The sequence below is a fragment of the Coenobita brevimanus genome, chromosome 86 (assembly GCF_032717465.1).
Source record: "Coenobita brevimanus isolate Jiangsu-jjx chromosome 86, ASM3271746v2, whole genome shotgun sequence".
NCBI classification, from domain to species: domain Eukaryota; kingdom Metazoa; phylum Arthropoda; class Malacostraca; order Decapoda; family Coenobitidae; genus Coenobita; species Coenobita brevimanus.
This window is the reverse complement of record NC_137039.1, coordinates 5,953,856-5,978,877: the sequence shown is the minus strand read 5'-3', so window position 1 is coordinate 5,978,877 and position 25,022 is coordinate 5,953,856. Positions and strand designations below refer to the sequence as shown.

At 42.7% G+C, this 25,022-nt stretch overlaps 1 protein-coding gene, 1 non-coding gene and 1 pseudogene across 2 annotated transcripts in view; 2 read left to right on the top strand and 1 right to left on the bottom strand.

Moving 5' to 3' along the window:
• LOC145410774 (uncharacterized) overlaps window positions 1–24,694 on the bottom strand; it is a 75,994-nt gene extending 51,300 nt beyond the window's left edge. Inside the window, exons 1-6 of the mRNA XM_080280876.1 lie at window positions 24,670–24,694; window positions 23,285–23,922; window positions 22,585–23,200; window positions 21,115–21,179; window positions 20,280–20,385; window positions 20,078–20,214 (exon numbers count right to left, since the gene is read on the bottom strand). Coding sequence (XP_080137002.1) covers window positions 20,078–20,214; window positions 20,280–20,385; window positions 21,115–21,179; window positions 22,585–23,200; window positions 23,285–23,922; window positions 24,670–24,694 — 1,587 coding nt within the window. The remainder of the gene's footprint in view (window positions 1–20,077; window positions 20,215–20,279; window positions 20,386–21,114; window positions 21,180–22,584; window positions 23,201–23,284; window positions 23,923–24,669) is intronic.
• Window positions 14,308–14,426, top strand: LOC145410858 (5S ribosomal RNA; annotated as a pseudogene).
• On the top strand, window positions 16,748–16,866 carry LOC145410881 (5S ribosomal RNA). Its single transcript, XR_013899333.1, has one exon. It is a non-coding gene; the product is annotated as a 5S ribosomal RNA (ribosomal RNA).
• Window positions 24,695–25,022: the final 328 nt, after the last annotated feature.

The window sequence follows — 25,022 nt, the reverse complement described above, 5'->3', positions numbered from 1 at the left end:
CACAACTTTTATCCTACTAATTTCTTCCTGTCTTCTCACCCCCCTCCTCCTCCCAGCCATTCCCCAGCCACTTATACTCGCATTACTTCCATCCTCTATGTTCAACAATTCGTAAAGTGTTCTCTCCATCTGCTCACTTTTTCTCCCTTCACCACTAGTAATCTACCATTTTTATCTTTCACTCCCCTGCTAACTTCACTGCCACCCTGTCTTACTCTCCTCACCGCTTTCCAGAACATTTTCTTACAGTCCCTCCACTTTACACTCAAATTCCTTCCAAATTCCTCATCCACTCTCTTCTTACACTCTCTTACTAATCTTTTCACCTCTCTCTTCCTTTCTACATATAACTCTCTCTTCCACCTCTCAACTTCTTCCACGCCCCTTTTTCTCACCCATTCATTGTATGCTTTCTTCTTTTGTGCCACAGCCTGTCTCACCTCTTCATTCCACCACGCTGTTCCTTGCACCCCCCTCCATCTTCTCTTCACCCCACACACCACATCACATGCTGCACATATTTCTTCTGTGAATATCCTGCACACACCTTCCACTTCCCCCATCAGCTTCAATTCATATTTATTATTTACCCAATCTTTCCACTACTTCTCTCTTATATTCTGCCTTTTTCTCATCCTCTTGTAACCTTTCCACTCTCCTATCAACTACTCCTTCTTCTTGTCCTTCCCTTCTTCTATTTCTCCATTTTGCATGGATCTTGATGCTGGCCACCACCCAGTAGTGGTCAGAAAGTCCACTCCCCCAACCTCTATAAGCTCTTGCATCCATTACACAACTTCGCATCCTTTCATCCACACACACATATTCAATCTTTGCCTTCCTTTCATTCAGCTCACCACCCATGCCATGTATACCTGAGGATCATTTTGTGCCTGAAGAGGGTATTGGCTATCACCAACCCCCTCCCGGCACAAGTGTCCACTAATGCACTGCCATTCTCATCTACCTCAGCAGGCACACCCCACTCACCAACTATTCCATCTACCTTCACATTCCCTACTTTACCATTCATATCACCAATCAAAAGCACTCTCATTCCCTCCAAACCTTTCCATGCACACTTCCACATTTGTCCAGAACTCCTCTCACTCTGCTTGCACGATCTTGCGTTGGTGCATATACACACACAATCGCCCACATTTGTATTCCATCTTTCAATCTTACCCACACAGTCCTTGACCCATGTGATCCATACTCTCTTATGTTCTTTGTCCATCTTTTACTCACAACAATACACACACCTTCTTTTTCCCTCTCATTCTCACCTACTCCTGCACATATACCCCATCCATACTCCCATTCTCTCTCTCTCTCACTCTCTCCTCGCCATTTAGTTTCAGTTACTCCACATACATCCACTTTCGCACCCTCAAGCACCTGGAAAATCTCCCTCTCTTTAACCTCATCATTCGCACCCCTTACATTCCATGTTGCGATCCGTACCATGTCCATTGTCCAGTCCTTGGTCGTCATCTTTTGGTCAGTCGTTGTCCGAGGCTTCATGTTCATCTTCTTAGCTATTTTCCGGAGAGGGGCACTAACCCTCCGCAAACCCTTTTAGTCACCTCGCACAACAAGCAGGGATACTGGGGGAGTATTTGGTATATATAATGCCCTATAACACATGATACAATATAGCCAGATAATGCTTCTTAGTAAGGGGACTCTCGTTAGCTTAGCAACAGTGATGGTACAGCGGGAATGAGTGTGGGTGTAGTGCCCAGAAGTGATAATGAGTTGTATCTAGTTCATTTTATATGACCAAAAGTTTGGTTACGTGAGAGAGAGTGGCCAGGGTATACAGTAGTTGTTTCCATGCAGACATGATCAGAACATAGATTAAGTTACCTAGTTGCTAAGTCATTTTTTTCCTACTGTAATTTACTAGTATTAAGTCTCTTTATAATATAAAAACTCAAGTGAGAAGGACCATGAGCCTATGATCAAATAATCCAGCATAATATATGCATGCGCAAAGGGATGTAAGACACGATGATTTTTTATTGTTTTTCAATGTAAGGGTATAGAGAGAGGTCATTGTAAAGTAATTATTGTAACTACGGATTGTCATTTTTTCGGGGTAGTATCAAGTGTTGTCGTTCCTCAGGACGTGTTTGATCACGCGAGGTGACGCCACTGTCCGAGTCTGTGAGCGGAGGTGAGGTATTTCCCATATATTTATGTACTGTACTTTACATTATTGTTTAGTGTGTAACTGGAACACGAGAATACTAGCTAAAAGGCAGAGTTCTGTCTGAACCTCAGATAAATGTGTGATCTTTGTGGGCCAAATATCAGGTGCCTTGGAACTGTGAATTATTTATTATTATGTGTTGAGATGACTTTGCAATTCAGTACTTATTGGGACTGTTAGTTGTGAGTTAATGTTCACGTAGTTACTTTGTGAGGCACAATGATATCGATGCAATGATGATTTTCATGGTTAGAGTTAGAGGTCTTCATGCTTATTTCTTATAGTACTTTTTCATCCATGTTATCCCTACAATAAGCATTATTTTGTGCAGACCTATGTGTCTGTAGGGCCATGTGTTATTTTGTTAGTAATCCCTCTAATATCCGAACGCCCAATATCCGAACATCCCCACTAACCGGACATAATCGTATCGGGATCCAACATTCCCAAAATGGTCTTTAAAAAAAAAAAAAAAAAAAAAAAAAAAAAAAAAAAAAACCCGCCCGTAATTTGAACTTGCCGCACACGGCGGGGGACAGCTTTGTTGTGGCGCGTCATTCCTCCAACGTCCGATAGAGCGCCGCTGCATCCTCCCCACTTTCCGCCTGTCTCTCGCCGCGAGTGCATGCTCGTCGTTATGGCTGCCCATGTGCTCGCTTTTGTGGTGGTGTCTTACCTGCTGCAGGCACTCCTGCTGCTCTCGGGCCTCCTATTAGTGTGTGTGATGATGGCCCCACCGCCTGAGAAGAGGAAGAGAGTGGTGTTGACCCTGGAGAAGAAACGGGAGATATTGGAGAAAGTAGATGCGGGGTGGTCTTCTTCCCGCATCCTCCGCAAGTTCAACCTGGCCCGATCTACTTTGTTTGATATCAAGAGATCCCGAGACAAACTCATGCAGTAAACAGCTGACTTCTCGTCGAGAAGCAAAAGCAACGTGGAGAGGAAGGTGATGTTTACTCCCAAGTTTGCTGAAATCGAATGCTCCACTTTGATTTGGTATCGACAGCAACGTGCTGCTGGTGTGATGGTACGTGGAACGAAGCTGAAGGCTGCTGCTGAGAAATTCGCCAGGCTTCACGACGCCCTAGACTTCAAGGCATCCGAGGGTTGGCTCTTCGCGTTCAAGTTACGGCATGGCCTTACCAACCGTAAAGCTCATGGCAAAGCTTTGGACGCTAACGAGGATGGAGTTGACGAGTTTTGGCACAAGGTGAAGGGCTTGATCGAAAGGGAGGGCCTCACTCTCGGTCAAGTCTACAACGCTGACAAAACTGGATTATTCTATCGCTCTCTGCCAACGAACACTCTAGCCGAGGAGACGGAGAAGCGTGTACTTGGCCGCAAGCTCTCCAAGGAACGGATATCTGCTTTGTGTTGTGCCAATGCTAACGGCATGCACCGGCTTAAGCCCGTTATTGTTGGCCGTGCAAAGCAGCCTCGGTGTCTTCGTGGGGTGATGGATGTCCTTCCTGTCGACTGGTACCATTCTTTGAAGGCATGGTTCACAGCCCAGATCTTCAAAGACTGGTTCCACCGCCACTTCGTCAAGGAGGTCATCAATTACCAGACGAAGACACTGGGAATCCCGCGCGACCAGGTAAAGACCCTCCTTCTCCTCGACAATGCACCTGCCCACCCGTGCGACAAGGACTTGGTGGCTGAGAATGGCCACATTAGGTGCATGTTTCTGCCACCTAATACGACTCTCATCCAACCAATGGACCAAGGAGTGGTCGTGGCAACAAAGCACCTATACCGACGGAAGTTCCTGAACGAGGTGATGGTTGTTCTTGAGGATGAGGACGAGCGCAGGGAGGGACGGGACACACAAGGCCAGCGGACTTTGAAAAACCTTCGCCGCTACAACATCAAGTCTGCACTCTACAACTGGGCCAGTGCATAGAAGGAAATCCCTGTCAAGACTCTAGAAAATGGTTGGTCTCGTCTGCTTCTCGGAACGGATGTGGAGTATGATTTTCTAGGGTTTGACGTGGATGACTTCCATGCATGGCTTTGTACGCATGGCGACGATGTTGATGTGGACGATGTGCGTGAGTCTGATATCGAGATCGCGTCTTCAGTTGCAGGTGTCAGTACCGAGCTTGAAGATTCCAACGAGGAAGGCGACGATGATATGGACTCCTCTCAGCAGGACACTACTCCAGCCATCCCCAAGCTGAGCGCACTCCAGGAACCCCTAGAGTTTGTCCTTGACTACCTGGAACACCCGGACTGCGACAGAGAGATGGGGCCCTTGGGACTTGTGGAGGAAGTGCGTGCTTTCAGGCAGCGCATCATCGTCAGAATCGTCGGTCCTTGCATCAATCAACGATTGACAGTTTTTTCAGGCCCGTGACCCCCGCTGTGCCTAGCCCTGGCTCGACTCCGTTGCCTCCCCAAGACAGCCCCTCATGCTCTGAGCCACAGTCCAGCACATCAGCCATGGTGGAGTCACCGCTCGAAGTGAGTTTGCGTCTGTCTTCAGAGTCGTCTGCAGTGGGTACGCCATCACCACGAACCAGCGTCGCACCCCTAGGTCACCTGCCAGTGATACTCTCGGACTCTGACAGTGATTAAACAGCAAGAACTTCTCCACAAGACCACACGGGAATTTACAGTGTTGTGCAGTGAAAAAAACAGTGTGTTGTGTTAAGGATTTACAGTTGTGAGTGAAAAGACTAATTTGGAACAAAATTTAATGTAAATAGACTTGTTTGTTTTTGCTTTAGAAAATTATTAGAAGAATGCGAAAAGTTAAAGTGCAGAGTGCAACACTTAGTAAGTTACAATGGAGCATTAGTTAGACAAGAGTGCGCACTGTGAAGAGAACAGACTTCTGAGTGCGATTGACTAAGTTCAGTGCAAGACTTCATGAACGGTGTACTGGAAGTGCTTGAGGAAATCCTTCTTACTGTCAGAGTCCGAGAGGAGGCGGTTATTCATCGAGGTGGCCATGGACTTGCTGTAAGTAGGCAGAATGCTTCATACTGTATTTTTTTCCATACTATACTTACCTCAAACATCTCATTTCACTCTTTAATGTCCTTTATTGGTGTGAATAGGGTGTTAGGAGCTATGCATGTGCAGTAGGAAGGTGTTTTTCTGAGTTGGGCTAGGTTAGGGTCCATAAGTACCAGACCAGGAGCCAGTAACCAGAATGTTTAATATTGTATGAACCTACTTCTAAACCCTCATTTTATGCTTCTATTGCATTTATTTCAGTCATTTATGTGCCTTATTGGTGTGATTTGGGTCTTAAATAGGTGCTATGCATGTCCAGAGGGAGTTGTATAGGTGTTTCTCTGAGTTAGGGTCCATAAGTACAAGTCCATAAGCTGGGGCCCAATATCCGGACAGGACCAGTATCCGGACCTGCCTATGGCCCCATTACGTCGGATATTGGAGGGATTACTGTACTTGAGATGCCGAGTGTTATAACTCATGTTTCTTTTGTATGAGACTTTCTTAATCATGTGAAGGGATTACTTGCATTAGTGAGAATAGTTATTCATTGTACATATTAATTCCTAGCGGGTCCAACTGTGGAGGTCAAAGTCCAGTGAGTGAGTCAAAGACGACGTGTGGAGGTCAGTCCCAGTGAGTGATTCAAGTGTCATAAAAGACTTTGTAGTTACTTGTAGTGGAGTTTTCTATATATTAGACTTGTGGGCGAGCGGTTGTTATATTTGAGTGGCTTTTAAGTAGATAATCTTCTTTCCCATTTGTCATGTAGTGACAGGAGAGGTAAAGAATAGTATGGGACTATTTTTATTTGTCTTGGAAATATTAACAAGTCTCTCACACAGAGCGGAGTATAAAGTAGAGTCCCGCTAGCTATCTCTCTGTCTCGCTCTCTCTGTCTCTCTCTCAAGTTGCCAAGCCCTTCTCCCTGCGACCTGTCTGTTGTAAGGCTAGCTTCTTTCTGCCCTCTCTTTCCTAAATTCTGGTGAAACAGGAGATGTATCACGTGTGTTCCTTGTGGGTGGAAAGTTCTAGAAGCCTGTGTGTGAGTGTGTGTGTATGGTCACTAAGGCTTTGTTCACCGGTGGATTGCTGACAACTAACTGCATCATCTCCTTACTGGCCACTGTCGTCAGCTTTCCTCAGTGTAATTTGCAAGCTCATTTCCCATTCCCAGGCTCGCATAGAGCTGTCTATCTATCTATTTATCTATCTATCTATTATGATTTGTAATTATAATATGGAGTCCTAACACAAGGTCCCAGTGTGTAAGTCAAGGTCCCAGTGCGTAAGTCAAGGTCCCAGTGTGGAAGTCAAGGTCGGGAGTGGCAGAGGACTGGACCAGTGAACTATGTGCTCAGAGGGACGATTATGAAGAAACACATTAGACTGGGACAAAGGAGTTAAGTTTTGTGGCATTTAACATTAGGACCAAATATATATTTTTTTAACATGCCAACTAATTTAGGATTAATCTGTGAGGTTAATAGATGGGAAGACTCTACTTTTTTTTTTTTTCCTTTTTGGTCTTGTTAATACACATTTCCTCCCACTCGAACTCTATTGTTTGTATAACCCTTGAGAACTGGTGGTATAGAGCTTACCTAATAGTTTGTTAATGTGTAACCTTAGAAGCATTTGGGGGAAATTGCAATGGCTGGGCTTGGGTTGGCCGAGTTGGAGACTGGCCCCGTCATTTTTTGGCATGTACCACTCTTACCTTGACCACTTGAAATGTAATAAACGCAACCGAAGAGGCCGCTAGTGGGAGAGAGTCTCCGTCAACCTGAGTTCCCGACCGTTCCAGCACACAGTGGTCATCAATAGTGACTTGATTTCTGCCCCTTTTGACCACGTAAAAGTCTGGATCGCAGAGGTGACAGTACATGGGAGCATGCCGTAGTGTTTTTCAAGCAGCCGCACATGTCAGTGCTTTTGGATTTACTTCAGTGCCATGGCGTCCTACGGCAATGAATCTGACTTGGATAGTGACTTAGAAGTGTCTGACGATAACCAAACACAATCTGACATAACTGTGAGCGACTCTGATGAGGAGTACATGCCCGAGAATGACGATGAAGTGAGCGATAGTTGTGGGGAGAGTGATACTGATTCTGATATCAGTTTGGCCTTGAAGCGCATCACCCCATCCCCACCTACTTTTGACCTCCCTGCTGCCTACCTCATCCTTCATGGATCTTCTTCATACTTACAAGGTAAATAATACAATAATTAATCTCTTCCTTATTCACTGATTTATATCTCTATCTACTATATTTATCTGTATATTGTATGTTTACTAAATCAGTTGGTTAAACATATATATTATGTCATGTACATTATTTTAACATCATAAACACATCTCGTGGTCAATATCTACTTACCAATACAAAAATAAATAATATAAAGCAAATAGAAATGATGTAATGATAAAATAAATACTACCCCACAAATAAGCCACGCCTGGGGGAAGTCGGTTTGGCAGGGAGGGATAGCTTAGCAGGGGAGGGGGGGAATGCGGTAACGAAGGGGTTAAACTGGCAATCCAAGATAAGAGATAAAACATGTATTCTCCATCACTTGTCAGTGAATGGCACTATGCCTGCTTAAAGCCTGATTTCTTCTTCAAGCTTTGCCTCATTCATCATAACTATATAATTGTTCTCACACCTGAGTAAATTGTCAGGTGCCATGTGATTAACCCATCACGATCCAACCGATTTCCTCTCTTCTTCATTTCTGCAACATTCGCGGCCTTTCCTCTAACTTTCGCTCTGTTGAGCACCACCTCTCCTCCTCTAAACCTCACCTTCTTTTTCTAACTGAGACTCAGCTGTCTGAGGCAACTGACATCAAACCATTTTCTGTATCCTCCTACTTTCTCTATACTTATTTCAAATCCAAAGGTGGCTGTTGTGTATATATACACAACGACTTATCTTGCTCTTGTGTTCCTGAACTCGATTCTTCTGAATTCTCTACAATCTGACTTCGGCTTTCCTGTCATTCTCTAACTAAATATATCTGTGCTGTTTACTTATCCCCTAATTCGACTGACTATAAAAAATTCTTCGACCATCTTACTTCTACAATGGAATACGTTCCATCCATTTCTCCTTTCTCTGAAATCTCCAATGTAGAAGATTTCAATGTTCACCACCACCTTCAGCTCTCCTCTCCTTTCACCGATCCACCTGGTGAACAAGCCTACATCTTTTCTATCCTTAATGACCTAGAGCAGCTTGTACAGCACCCTACCCATATCCCTGATCACCTTGGAGAGAGCTCCAACATACTTGATCTCTTCCTTACAACTAATCCTTCTGCTTACTCTGTTAATCTTTTCTCTTCGTTAAGCTCCTCCGATCACAACCTTATCACCTTAACCTGTCCTATCACTACGGTACGGCCTGTGGACCCTCCAGGGAAACGTTGTCTGTGGCATTTTGGAGCTGCGGATTGGGAGGCCCTCAGGCAGTACTTCTTTGATTTTCCCTGGAATGATTATTGCTTCCATGGCCGGGAGCCATCTGAGTGTGCCTTGCGCATTATGGAGGTTATTCTCTCGGGCATGGAAGCATACATTCCTTTCTCATGACCTTTGACTAATGCAAGAAAGCCTTGGCTTAATCACGCTTGTTCTAATGCTGTCCACAACAACGGGAGGGCCTACAAAAGGTACCGGAGCCAACCCACCCCTGAATCACATCATCTTTACGTTTCTGCCCAGAATCCTGCTAAATCTGCTCTTCGCTCTACTAAAAATAATTTTCATCCATACTAAATGCTCTCAACTCTCCAACTCGAATTCTTCCCGCTCCTTCTGGCACCTTGCCAAAAACCTTTCTAACAACTTTACCTCATCATCCTTCCCTCTTCTTTTCTACTCTGATGGTTCTGTAGCTATTTCCTCTACTGATAAAGCAGATCTCTTCGCACAGACTGTCTCCTCCAATTCCACCTTAGACGATTCTGGTGCTTTTCCTCCATCACTTCCCCCCTCTGACTTCCTCATGGCTGACATTAAAATTTCTTCAGCTGATGTATTTTCTGCTATCACTGCCCACCATACTAACAAGGCATATGGGCCTGATGGAGTCCCTCCTGTTGTTCTCAAGAACTGTTCTTCTGTGCTTACACCCTGCCTAGGCAAACTCTTTCGCCTTTGTCTGTCCACTTGTACCTTTCCTTCTTGCTGGAAGTTTGTTCTCATTCAGCAGGTCCCAAAGAAGAGTGACCACTGCCAACCCTCCAACTATCGTCCAATTGCTTTAACGTCCTGTATTTCAAAAGTTTCAAGTCAATTCTCAATAGAAAAATTTTAAAGGCATCTTTCCTATCACAACCTTCTTTCTGATCGTCAGTATGGATTCCGTCAGGGACGCTCCACTGGTGATCTTCTCACCTACCTTTCAGACTCCTGATCCTCCTCCTTTCGGGACTTTGGCGAAAGCTTTGCCATTGCACTTGACATCTCAAAGGCTTTCGATCGAGTCGGGCATAAATCTTTAATTTCCAAACTGCCCTCTTACGGCTTCTATCCTTCTATCTGTGCCTTCATCGCTAGCCTCCTTTCTGGTCGTTCTATAGCCGCTGTTGTAGACAGCCATCGTTCTTCTCCTAGATCTATTAACAGTGGAGTTCTTCAGGGCTCTGTCCTATCACCAACTCTCTTCCTTTTATTCATCAATGACCTTCTAAGCTGTACATCTAACCCTATCCACTCATACGCTGATGTCTCCACCCTTCACCTTTCCATTCGGTTCCCGCAACGCCCAACCCAGCAGTTACTTCAACAAACAAGGGATGAGGCTATGGCACACCTAATTTCTGACTTGGCACGTATCTCTGACTGGGGTAAAAATAATCTGGTTGTTTTTAATGCATCAAAGACTCAGTTGTTACACCTATCAACCCGACAAAATCTTCCACAGGTATACCCACTAATGTTTAATAATATTCAGCTTAAGCCTGCATCATCCTTGAACATGCTTGGGGTTTCATTTACTCAGGACTTATCTAGGAAAGATCACATTACATCTCTTGTAAAATATGCTTCCAAGAGATTGGGTGTGCTAAGCCAACTCCGTTCTTTCTTTACCCCTGCACAATTGTTGACTCTACACAGGGGTTTTATCCATGCCTGTGTGAAGTACGACTCTCATGTGTGGGGAGGCTCCCGACAAACAGCTCTTCTCAATAGGGTGGAGTCAAAGGCTTTTCATCTCATTAACCCCTACACCGCGGGCATGTTTACCGATGTTTTGCATGTGCCGCGGGGTTATTCGGGCTCCGACAGACTCTCAAAAAATATTTGCCAAAAATCAGTTATTAGTCCTAGAATATTAAAATTATATATGCTTATGGCACATACATTCAGCTGTCTCCTGGAATGTTTGTTGAGCCTTCGTCAGTTACCGTAGGACTTGTGGAGACCTCTGAAGTTGGGTAACAAAGTCTCCACTTTACAGTTCCCGACAACCCGTAATATGATTACCACAGCCAGATATAAACACTATAAATACTACTCTATGATTTTCAAGTAGTTTGGGATCCATACTCCAAAAAAAAAACCCACTGTGAAAGCAATGAAAATTATGAGCGCGTCTGACCGCCGCACTTCCGCTAGTTCGCTCTTGGTACTCTGTCATTTATTATTCATAAAACCCCTCACACTTTATATTTCTATAACTACATAACACTTATATATATCTACAGTCTTTATCCATAAGTTTCCTTCAGTAGTATTAGTTTATTGCCACTGTAGGGATTCAATTTCTTTCAGTAAAATACGTAGCATTCACTTTCTCGTCCTGTATACTGGCATTGAGAGTGAATGTCACTTTCATCTTCACTCTCATAACTCATAGTATTCAGACATGCTATAGTGAAACTTTCACTTTCATTACTCCTAGGGTATATACTCGTATTCTTATAATACTACTCATTTACATATCTATTTACGTTCTCTATTTTATTTACGTTATTTACATTTCTATTTTATTTACACTGTTATGCACTGTCACTTGAAGTAACTTATAAAACTATTTTCCATTGTTCACGTATATTTACATTCATTACTTTCACTTGCTGTTTACACATTATTTACACATTATTTACAATTCCACTTGCACTGTTTTACTCAATAGAAAGATCGTAGTCACTCTTTTATCAATTGTCAGCCCTTTACCTCTTTCCACACGAGGTTTAGTAGGGGGTAAAGGTCACAGGGCCCTTGCATGGGGGTGAAAAAAGGCCCTGAAGTCAGCAAGAGGATGAGCCGTACCTCCTCTTCGGAATCTGAGAGAGAACTGCTAGGAGGGCCGGCCCGGGTTGAGAGGCCTACTTGAGGGTTATTCAGCACTACCAACGTAGCTCTTGAAACAGCTTTGTGTAGCACTGATATGATTGGCAGGAAATCTAGACAATACATTATAAATTTGGTAGTTCCAGGTGAATGTAAATATCACTTAGGCTTCTCCCTTCCCTCCTTACATGTATAATTATTACGAAAATAGATTAGAGGCCTACTTAGGAGATATATAATCAGAGCTACCAATGTTAAATCTTGAAACAGCTTTGTGTAGCACTGATATGATTGGCAGGAAATCTAGACAATACATTATAAATTAGGTAGTTCCAGGTGAATGTAAATATCACTTAGGCTTCTCCCTTCCCTCCTTACATGTATATTTATTACGAAAATAGATTATACGGCATATTTCAAGGGGAAAAAAACAGCGAAAATTAGCGAACGAGTGCACGTGAGGTGTTGTCAGGTGATAATTAGCCAATTCCAGGTGTATGGCACTCTCACTTACCTTATTTCTTTCTTGTATATATTATTTGGTATAAGAATACGACATAGGGCTTATTTCAATGGATGAAATCAGTGAAAAATTCCAGGGAAGATTTACTTAGCGTAGCATGGCCGGGCAGGCGAGAGGATAGGGTAATGGAGGGGGGGTAGGGAGGGGAGTCAAGAACGGGGAGAAATGGCTAAATTGTCAACAATGGATGGGAGTACAGATGAGATTAGGAGTGCTGACTAGTGTTGGACATTGGCAGTACTGATAGATGATACAAGCCCCCACTTGGAAGCCCGGGTGAATTCAAAATAACACAGAATCACAAAAGCGACGCCCCGCGGTATGATCCCTTGCTCCCAAGCGTCACGAAAGTGACGCCCCGCGGTTAAGGGGTTAACTCTCCTCCACTTACTGACTCCCTTCAACCTCTGTCTCTTCGCCGCACTGTTGCATCTTTATCTCTTTTCTATCGCTACTTCAATGGTCATTGCTCCTCTGAACTGTCTGCATGCATTCCTCCACCTCTACGACGGGCGCGTAGCACCCGTCTAGCAGCAAACTCTCGTCCCTTTTCTGTCCAACTCTCTAATGCAAGAGTTAACCGTTACTCCCAGTCCTTCATTTATGCAACAGGTCAACTCTGGAACTGTCTCCCTCTGTCTGTATTTCCTGCTGCCTATGATCTCCAGTCTTTCAAACGCAGTGTGTCCAGGCATCTCGTAATGATCAGATCTTGAATTTAGCTCTCTATTGTATTTTGTTTTTCTCTTCGAGGGAACTGTTATTGCAGGGTCATGGCCTTTGGTTCCTTCTTCCTTGCATAAAAAAAAAAAAAGTGATTAACCCATCACGTCCCGACCAATTTCCCACCTCCTATACCCCCCAATCCCGAGCTATTTTGGAAAAATTTATTTTTGGCTAAAACCTGTTTTTGTTGAGAATCAAAGGAAAATCACCAGAAAGGGCTTACTGGGGTCCATAAGTGGTGAGAACAGGTGAGCCTCCCCACGTCAGGTATTGTATTCTGTCACTGACGTGTCAGGCTCTCACGTTTTCTATGGTAGGTAATTTGGGGAGAAACAACAAAGAACACGTCTACATTTATTGATTGGGAACTAATAAACAATCACAACAAGAATATAATGGTTTTCATTGAGATATATAGGAAAAATATGCACTGTTCCATTGCGCAAGCACAGCGAGTTTGGTCACACTGGTTACACGTTAGTTGCTAAGTTTCTTGTTTCATGAAACATATCATTTTTCCTACTTGCATAATACTGTTTCAATGACATTTTACCATTTTTTGCATTAGGTAAATGTTTTCAGCTGTTTACATTCCTTATTTAGATATTTAGCATAATTATTGTGCATATTTCCCTACTCAGCACACTTGCTATGACTTCTCTCAACATACATTACATATTTTTTACTTTCATATTACTGTTTCCATGACATTATACCATTTTTCAAACAATGTAAATGTTTTCACTTATTTACATTCCTTATGAGGATATTTAGCGAAATGCTAGCGCATATTAACGTAGTAAGCACACTCGCTACCACTCGTGTTTCAACTTATATTTTATTTCTTCACTTCCAATATACCTCCCCACTTTCATTACACCCGTTTCCACATTACGCTACTATTTACATATTTACTGGCCTTATTTATTACACTTAGCGTCAGAATATCGCATCTGTATACACTCGCTAGGAATGTTTTGACTTTGAATATATTTATGCACTTAGATAATAATTTTCCACTTACCGTATTTCGTGGCATGTAAGACGCACTTTTTTGTCTCAAAGTTACCTTAAAATATCCCCATGCGTCCTGCACGCTAGACTAAGGCAGGTTAGTTTGGCTCCATTGAGAAGAAACTCTTATAAAGATGATCATCTCGCTGCTTAGCAACCACAGGTATTTTCTACAGTATGCAGACTTGATTTTATTTTTAAAAATAATATACACTAGTGTGTATATGCAGCAGATTTAAGAAACACGGGAGATCAGAAACACACAAAACTTTCGCGGGTTTGTTTACAGCTCAACTGGCTAACATCGTGAAGATATTTAGCGGTTTAGCAGTTTAGCATCCGCACTATTCTAGCAAGCTAACATACATGATCACTGGTGAACTGTCTGCTAACCTTCTGAAAGACAATCATGACCACTTTGCATGCCATCCATTCAAAACAAGCAAAGCAATCATACTGGAGAGATGCTGGCTAGTGAAACTGCCAAGTCATCAAAACAGACTTTCGTCACGTATGGAAATTCAGTAACCCTAATTAGGTCAGTTACTTTTGTGACATTTTGTGAGTGTTGAGTACCCGTTCAGTACACCGCTTCCCGTCCGATCAGCGAAGTTAAGCAACGTTGGGTCTGGTTAGTACTTGGATGGGTGACCGCCTGGGAACACCAGATGCTGTTGGCATCCCTTCGTGTCAAGTGGGGTTGGTGGAGGATTAGTGCCCCTCCCTGTAAAACAATTACTCTAAGCCCTTGGCCACCCCGTCTGGGATACATGGCGTCTGGCAATGAATGAATGAATGAATATATGCAGCAGATATTAAAACACACAAGCTCAAGAACACAAAGCATTCACAATTTGTTTTCAGCTCGACTGGCCAATACCGTCAGTGGGTTTAGCGGTTTAGCAACTTAGCAGTTTAGCGTCTAGCGTACACCCTACTCTAGCAAGCCAACATGCTCCTTGGTGAACTGTCTGCTAACCTTCTGAAAGGAAATCATAACCACTTTGCTTGCCATCCACTTACTAACTAGCAAAGCAGTCATACTGGAGAGATGCTGGCAAGCGAACCTGACAAGTCATCAGAATTGATTTTTGTCGCATATGGAAATTCAATCACCCTCATATGGTTGGCTTCTCTTAGTGACATTTTGTTTCATGCCTGACAAGAGTATCACAGAAGTGAACAGTCTTATTATACCAATAGCGAAAAACAGGAAAAACAGTTGTAACGTTAAACAGTACTGCATGAAGTTACAGCTTCACTTTTTCAGCCAAGTGAAGTACTTTATCAATGTCTATGCAACTCAGGGCACACCCAATTACAGTATTTTGTTATGAAAATAGGATAAAATTCACTGAGTAGCATAACTGATGCAATATCTGAAATAGCAGTGCCTGACGGGCATTCATATCAGCGTCCGCCATTTCTGCTGTATTCTTAGCAGACGAAGCGATCAGAATGATTGACAACATTCACTTTCTGCATCTCTGCTGCCTAAGCAAAGCTCTCATGATCGGCAATGGGTATCATTTAGGCCGTAATGTCCAAATTGGTTAGGTTAGGTTAGGTTAGGTTGTAAAGTCGTTTGCCATTTTGGACGTTACGGGCGAAACGACCAGAATCCTAAGGTGTAGGTGAGAGTTTGGTGTGGGTGTAGTTAAGGAAGTAGGAGTGGGAAGAGTCAGGCTAGGGAACTGATAATCCACTTATTATAATCCCTTCAGCCCAGCAATGTATTTTATAAGGTAGTTTATTCATGCTCGCCATATGATTTTATTCAGTTCAGGAAACATGTACTGAGGAGGTTAATGTGGGCTGTATCAAATGCCCCAAGTCTGAATATCGCCTGTGCTCAGTTAAAACGATTGCCAAGTTAAAGTCGTATGAAGTGTGGTATAAGCAATTCAATGGATGGTACTGAGGACCATTTACTGTATGAGAGTGACAGTGAAACAGTGATGATGACCGTGGTGATGACTTCCAGTGATGCTTCAGGACTTGGGGAAAGTAGTGATGAATTCTCAGGATTTGAAGATGAGTGAAATTTTCACCATGTCAGTAATATGAAGTGAATATAGGTTTTAGGTGATCATGACAGATGCAGCCATGGAAAATTTAGGATCAATGGTGCTGTACACCTTTAGTCTTGCACTGACGATGTTTGGATGAATAAATTGTTTGAGATGTTTCATGTCCTTAAGTGATGATATTTATATAGAACAACCAAATACATTTTGATGTTTTTGGCATATAATAAAGCCACTGGGTACTCCAAAACTGACTGATGTAAATGTTTCAGAGGCGAGCGAATGTTGCATGTGGTGTGTACATGTGTGCGTGTGTGTGTGTGTACCATAGCGACTAGGAGGCAGCAGTGTTAAGACCAAAAATGGATGTTTTCACAGTACTCGAATGTTTTGAGATGGATGTCTGTTTTTAGCAAATTCTGGTAAGTGAAATATGCATTTTTTATTGTTGATGCTGCAAGGAAAACAGCTGACAGTAAGGGAGTGATACTGGGAGAAGAGGGTAGAGACAGTTGTCTAGCACTTGGGATGCAGCAGTGTTGCTAAGGGATAGTTTCACCATTCTCGACATGTTTTGAGATGAATGTCCGTTTTTAGTCAATTGTGATCAGTGACGAACGTATTTTTAACTGTTGATGCTGCAAGGGAAACATCGCTGACAGTGAGGAAGTGATACTGAGAGGAAGGGGTAGAGTCTGCTGTCTAGCGACTGGGAGGCAGCAGTGTTACTAAGGTGTAACAATGGATGTTTTCACCATACTCAGTATGTTTTGAAATGAATGTTTATAGTAAATTATGATCAGTGAAGCATGCATTTTTAATTGTTGATCCTGCAAGGCAAATATAGCTGACAGTGAAGGACTGATACTGAGAGAAGAGAGTAAAAACAGCTGTCTATCCTATTCCCAAGCAGCCTTGCTATATTGAACTTTGGTTGTAAAACATTGTACAAGTGCTACGTTTTTATATTATTTGTGGACGGCCATACCACGTTGAGTACACCGCTTCCCGTCCGATCAGCGAAGTTAAGCAATGTTGGGTCTGGTTAGTACTTGGATGGGTGACCGCCTGGGAACACCAGATGCTGTTAGCATCCCCACGTGTCAAGTGGGGTTGGTGGAGGATTAGTGCCCCTCCCTGTAAAACAATTAACTCTAAGCCCTTGGCAACCCCGTTTGGGATACATGGCATCTGGCAATGAATGAATTACAGGTTAGTTAGAGTGCATGATTAATGATGGTAGTAGTCTGATATTGTGCTTGAGTCAAGGCAATGTGAGGAAATTCGTAACAGGTGTGGAATATGACGGGGTTCTTTTAGGATAAATGAACTGATGTGAACATTCATTGTACTTTATGTTTTCGTCAGTGAATGAAAGAATAGAGTTTATTGACTTCATTTGTGGTTTTAAATTCATAAAATATTAAAAACAGTGTTTATATCAGTTTACTGATACATATTTATCAACAAAGTTGAGATGGCCTCGTGGTTTGAAGTCACGTTTTGTTAAGACGGGGTTTTGTTTTCTCTTTTCCTGTATCATTCTTTGTACATCAAAGAAGAAACTAAAGGATGATGAGCAGTACTGAATAGATTCTGAAAGGAGAGTGTGTATCTAAGTGATAGTGGCTCATATCAGTCACGTTTGGTCAAGAAGGGGCATTGTTTTCTTTTCCTGTACCATTCTTTGTATATAAAAAAAAGAAACCAAAGGCTGATGATCAGTAATCAATAGATTCTGAAAGGTGTGTATCTGTGTGGTAATGGCTCTTATCAAGAAACCTTACTGCAGTCTTGGTTGGGGCAAACTTTTTTTTCACAAAACTGCCCTGCCAGAATTAGGGTGCGTCTTTCACAATGCTGCGTCTTACATGCCGCGAAATACGGTATATTACACCCATTTCCACTTTATACTACTATTTACATATTTACGGGCCTTATTTATTACACTGAGCATCAGAATATCACATCTATATACACTCGCTAGGAATGTTTCGACTTAGAATATATTTATGCACTTACATAATAATTTTCCACTTACAATACACCCGTTTCCACTTTATACTACTATTTACATATTTACGGGCCTTATAATTACACTGAGCGTCTGTATATCGCATTTTTTCCTGAGTATGAGCGTCATATCGCATTCACACCATATTAATACTGCATCAAGGTGTGATATTCACTGAAACAAGGGTCAATGCAGAGACCCACGTTACACTCAACGCACTCATAGCGGGTGTCTTTTCTCTGAGTGGTGGGTCTCACAAGGGAATTACCACACACAACACCTGCATTGGGGCCTTGGTCTATTTGGCTGGGGAGGTATAGGAGTGGGAAAATGGCGGGCAAAAATTTTCAGGGGAGTCTGGGCAGTAGGGGTAGTGCATGTGCATTGTTGGGTCCTCTCGACCACATACTGGGCTATAAGCTCCCTCAAACCCTTCAAAGGTTTCCTGCACTCCTGTTGTCATGGCGTGCAGGTGGTGGCAATTGCGGGCAGTTATATCGGGCAGGTGAAAGAAGTGCTTCTTGTACTACTTCATTGTGGTCCTGGCACACTCGACAGAGGATAACATGGAGTCAGACTGGTCCATCAGCCACATGTTGATGTTATAATCCAGCACACACTCGGGTTTCCAGATGCGGCGCCTCCTCTCGCTACGGTAATCCACGGACTTTGTACGGTGCATCAATGGGCAGTGAACCGTGGACAAGAGGCAGACTTCTCTGTTGTGGTTCCACACGGTAGCTAGGATGTTGTTAGCCTTGAAGAAGATCACCTCATTTTTTTCTAGTTTCCGCCCCACCTTGACCATGTGATGCCAATTCACCTTGACGGTACCACAGAGTCCCATGTCATGCACGTGTAGATAACGAGCGAGAAGAGGGCTAGTGTACCAGTTATCCAGGTAGAGGACATGACCATGATGAAGGGACTCTTCAATCATTGTCTTTACCACTGCTTCAGACAGTCCAATACTCTGATAATCTATTATGTCTGTCTGTGCACCAGTGTACAAGACTATGTCTTGCACATAACCAGTCCTACAATCAAACATAACAAAGATCTTGAACCCAAAACGGTGCCTTTTGCTGGGTATATACTGGCAAAAAGAAATACTCTCTCTCCACAACATGAGACTCTCGTCTATGACAAGGTCTCTATAGGGAAAAAATGAGGAACGGAATGTTTGCCGTAGGTGAGCAAAAACCAACCTAATTAGCCTCATTTTATCAGTGTCATTTGCATTGGCAAAATCATCAGGATCGTAAAAGTGGAGGCGGCTTAGAATTTGCTGATACCGATTACGGCTCATGATCTTGCCAAATACAGGTGTCTGCATGATAGGGTCCGTTGTCCAGTATGCCGGAATTCTGATTTTACATAAAATACCCATAAAAAGTACCAAGGCAAAAAATACAAACATCTCTGCCAGGGAGACAGAGTAATCGTAAATGATCAAATGCCGGCTCCTTGTGCCCAGTCATTCACTCTCACGGTGCTGGCTGCTAGCAAAACGGTTGGTTTGTTCCACAATCTGCTCCACAAAACCCTCACCGAAGAACAGGTGGAAGAAAATCCAACCTGGTGGAGCAACGGTGAATCCCAGGAGCCGTGCAGCAGCGCACCCCTGCTCAGTGAAGGGGTGAATGATGGGAGAGAAATCACTGCCATCTTCCCAATTCCAACTCACATTAGCCTCGTCCCCATTGTCCCCATTGTCAGGGTGGGGAGGAGATGCTGGTGGGGGAGGTTGGGGAGGAGTGCGGAGGGCTTCCCCACTCACACTCCTCTTCCCTCAGCCTTTACCCTTCCCCTTTCCCTTACCCTTACGGCCTTGGGGAACATCAGAGGGTTGTGGAGAGTAAGTCTGGGAATATTGGGGGGCATAAGACGTGCCGGGGAGTGGCTCCATCTCATCTCCCCGCTCCATCACCACACCACGTGATTCACCACGCACCCTCACTGCCCCACGTGATACGCTCCGCTGCCTCGCACCACCACATGAGAGTGATGACTCACTCCCGCCACTCTCACTTTCAGTGACCGCCCCTACACTTTCAATTTCACTCCCCACTCCCTCCACGCCACTTCTGCCCTCCCCAAATAAAATACTAGGCCCATACCTCATAGAACGGTGTGCTGTGCGCTCGGGGTCGCGATGAGTGATGATCTCGTGGCCGTACCACGTGGCAGCACGTCCCATGGCTCCGTCCTCGTCCTCGGTTTCGGCCTCCACATCACATAGGGGCTGCAGAGAGGTGATTGCATGATGTTTTGTTGCAGGCTGGCCCACTCTCATGGCACGATAAGTGACGTAGCGCTGCTTCCTCGGGGACAGGACCTCCTCATCACTGCTGCTACTTGCCTCCTCCTCTGGTTGTACATAATCCTTGTCTGCCATCTCATCATCGAGGGGCGAATCACTGTTGCCTGTGAAGGCATCCAGGGCTGCTCGAATTTGCTCCTCTGAGAGACCTCTGTGCGCTATGTCTGACCTGGGTCACTGCTAACAGATGAGTGACTGAGCCGAGGTTGAGCGCGGGTCTCGCGGGGTCGCCGAGTGTCCCCGCCCGGTGGCATGTAAGGGAAGGTCTCCCGACCCTGCGTACCCAAAATCAAGCGTGAGATTTGAAAATTGTGCAAATTATGAACCTTGCAATAGACGAGTTTCCGGTCAAAATTTTTTTTGAAGTTATATACTTCTATGGGTAAAAGATACACAGAAAATAACTATGTCAACTATTATTTCCAAAAGAAATGTGCAGAAACATGAAAAAATAATAAAGTAGCCGAAAAATCACGTGACTCTGAAATGGCCTGTGATTGGCCGTGACGTCACTACTCACACTGAGGCAGCATAGTCTGCTTTGTTTACGTTTAGCCAGCATACACTGTGTTTATTTCTGACCACTAAGAATGTCCAGTGACAGAGGAATAATTGCTAATGTTTCGTTCCAATGTGTAAGTGCACTGACAAAAGCACAGTAGGGAAATTATTCCTCTGTATACTAGCCAATAACAATAAACGAATACAGTGGTGGCTGGATGCTCGTCGGAAGTTCCCAGTGCTGGAATGCTGTCTTTACTGTTGTGAAAATATTATATTCTTCACCATATAAGTTCATGCATACCTAATTATCTGAAATTCAGTAAAAAAACTATGCTTAATTTAACTATTAATAGAATATTATGAGTCAGAGCGAAAACGTTCTAAGGTTAGCGGGTATTTCTACTTTAGATCACCAACATGCCTTGACAGACTTATATTTTGCACAGATACTGATTTAAAGTGCAAATAAATGCACTTGTATGTTAAATTAATATTTATACAAAGCAGAAGTCTGCCAAGGAAAGCTGTTGAGCTAAAAGAGAAACACTTCCGCTGATTTTAGCATGTTTTCACTGTGAATCCAGATTTTTTAAAAGGTAAAATTAAATACAAAAATTTGACTAGATTTTGGATAATTAGGTGAGTATGAACCTCTATGGTAATAAAATCTATAATACCAATTAAAACGTGCCAATTAATTCGGTGTTGATTCGGTAAATGACCGCCGATTCGGTATTTCGTCACACTCCCCTGAAGTATTGTACTGTAGTTCAGGGTCACTGAAACTGTTTTTTTCAGAAAACTAATAATGAAGTTATTAAATATAAATATGAGCATAATACTATTATAAACTTATACAACTGATTCTGTACGGCATACATTTAACACTTTCCACCTCATGAGGTACGAGTACCGCTCGGGTATGGTGTAGCTGTAAGCTACATCTGGTCGATTTCACCACAATTTACTTACCTAACAGGTATCATCCATTTACACCATGAAAAGTATTCCTTCACAACATACCTGAAGGGGATAGTTCGGATCTACGGTGGCCATGCAGGTACAACTATCATATCTTACTGGTAAAGCATTGTGTGATGGATTGGAGCGTCGTCTGCAGTGTGAATGCTGACGTCATCGCCAACATGGCGGCTCCTTCCCTCCAGCCGCAAAGAATTAAAGTTATCACGTCTTGTTCAGCGCAAATGATAAATTAAATCAAAAGATACATATACCGTAAGTTTTTAAGTACATGGCAGAATGCACTGGCCATGTTTACCCAGAACTGGCAACACGTCTATTGCGCGACGTACCAGTACGTCGACGGGACTGGCTGTTACAAAGCGTGTTGACGTACCCAGACGTCGACGGGATGCCTCGGGTTAAGAATTTTTTCTGAACAGTTTTCCAGTCACCACAAATTCAAATTTTTTCACTCCTGAAATGATACTGCAGAGAACTTAAAACTATTTACCCCATTCATCAAACTTGTGTTCTCCCTACGTGTCAAGTGGGGTTGGTGGAGGATTAGTGCCCCTCCCTGTAAAAACAATTAACTCTGAGCCCTGGGCCACCCCGTTTGGGATACATGGCGTCTGGCAATGGATGGATGGATGGATCAAACTTGTTTTTCTTCACTCCTTAATGAATTAAAGTGTCAGATGACATCAACCGAGTCAACCGTTTACCACATTAAGCACACTAGAAACTCTTCCCTGCACAATGATGTAATTGGTGTCTGATGAGACTGCTTCTCTGTTAAAACTGTTTACCACACTCATCACAGACTCTTCACTCCTGAATGAATTAACAGGTGTTTGTTGAGAGTACCTTTACGTGTAAATTGTTTACCACACTCATCGCACTTGAAATTCTTCACCCTGAATGAATTAACAGGTGTTGAGTGAGATTACGCTTACGTGCAAATAGTTTACCACATTCATCACACTTGAAATTCTTCACTCCTGGATGAATTAATAGGTGTTCAATGAGACTAACTTTCTGTGTAAATTGTTTACCACATTCATCACACTTGAAATTCTTCACTCCTGAATGAATTAATAGGTGTTTGGTGAGATTATGCTTATCTGTAAATTGTTTACCACATTCATCACACTTGAAATTCTTCACTCCTGAATGAATTAATAGGTGTTTGGTGAGACTACCCTTCTCTGTAAATTGTTTACCACATTCATCACACTTGAAATTCTTCACTCCTGAATGAATTGATAGGTGTCTGGTGAGGCTATTCTTCTGTGCAAATTGTTTACCACATTCATCACACTTGAAATTCTTCACTCCTGAATGACATAATAGGTGCTGAGTGAGTCCAACCTTCTGAGAAAACAGTTTACCACATTCATCACACTTGAAATTCTTCACTCCTGAATGAATTAACAGGTGTTTGTTGAGAGTATCTTTCTGTGTAAATTGTTTACCACATTCATCACACTTGAAATTCTTCACTCCTGAATGAGACAATAGGTGCCCGGTGAGACTATGCTTGTGAGTAAATTGTTTACCACATTCATCACACTTGAAATTCTTCACTCCAGAATGAATTAATAGGTGTCTGGTGAGAGTACCCTTCTCTGTAAATTGTTTACCACATTCATCACACTTGAAATTCTTCACTCGTGAATGAATTAATAAGTGTTTGATGAGACTAACTTTCTGTGTAAATTGTTTACCACATTCATCACACTTGAAATTCTTCACTCCTGAATGAATTAATAGGTGTTTGGTGAGACTAACTTTCTGTGTAAATTGTTTACCACATTCATCACACTTGAAATTCTTCACTCCTGAATGAATTAATAGGTGTTTGGTGAGATTACGCTTATCTGTAAATTGTTTACCACATTCATCACACTTGAAATTCTTCACTCCTGAATGAATTAATAGGTGTTTGATGAGACTAACTTTCTGTGTAAATTGTTTACCACATTCATCACACTTGAAATTCTTCACTCCTGAATGAATTAATAGGTGTTTGGTGAGATTACACTTATCTGTAAATTGTTTACCACATTCATCACACTTGAAATTCTTCACTCCTGAATGAATTAATAGGTGTTTGGCGAGGCTATTCTTCTGTGTAAATCGTTTATCACATTCATCACACTTGAAGTTCTTCGTTCCTGAATGAATTAATAGGTGTTGAGTGAGAACACTCTTCTGAGAAAACAGTTTACCACATTCATCACACTTGAAATTCTTCACTCCTGAATGAATTAATAGGTGCTGAGTGAGACCACCCTTCTGAGAAAACAGTTTACCACATTCATCACACTTGAAATTCTTCACTCCTGAATGAATAACTGCATGTTGGGTAAGACTGTTCTTAAAAGGAAATGCTTTACCACACTCTAAACATCTGAACTGCTCAACTTCAGCTAAGGACACTGTGTCCAGGACAGTCTCATTGTCACTGAGGAATATTTTGTCACCCACCTCACACTCTGACTGTTCTTCCTTTACCACCTCCAATATTTTGTCACCCACCTCACACTCTGACTGTTCTTCCTTTACCACCTCCAATATTTTGTCACCCACCTCACACTCTGACTCTACATCTGGTTCTTCCTTTACCACCTCCAATATTTTGTCACCCACCTCACACTCTGACTCTACATCTGGTTCTTCCTTTACCACCTCCAATATTTTGTCACCCACCTCACACTCTGACTCTACATCTGGTTCTTCCTTTACCACCTCCAATATTTTGTCACCCACCTCACACTCTGACTGTACATCTGGTTCTTCCTTTACCACCTCCAATATTTTGTCACCCACCTCACACTCTGACTGTACATCTGGTTCTTCCTTTACCACCTCCAATATTTTGTCACCCACCTCACACTCTGACTGTACATCTGGTTCTTCCTTTACCACCTCCAATATTTTGTAACTCACCTCATATTCTAACTTTACATTTGGTTCTTCCTTTACCACCTCCATTATATCATTCCTTCCACCTCTCTCAACTTCCACTATACTTCAGTTACTCTACCTTGGTGTTAATCTTACTGTCTGCCACCAACAGGATGACTTACCCTCATTGTACCCATGCTCAGTCATCAGATGCTCCCATTACAATGAACAGTGTCAAAAATTCATCACTATTACTGGATAATAATAGTACATATATAAAATGGATAAAATTTCAACACATAAAAAATGGATAAAATTTCAACACAGACTATTATTCCTTCAACCCTTTGGCCATGACCTATCATTTCTCAGTCATTCCCCTGGTTGTGGCCTAAGTCCCTAAAAAATTGTGCTAATTATATTGTTACTTTTCCAATGGGAAATGACTGTGAAGTTCTAATTTTTTTAGTGTGATAATGGTAAAAAATGCACATTTCTCTACGAAAAAACTTTAAGGCCATAAGAAAAAAATGTG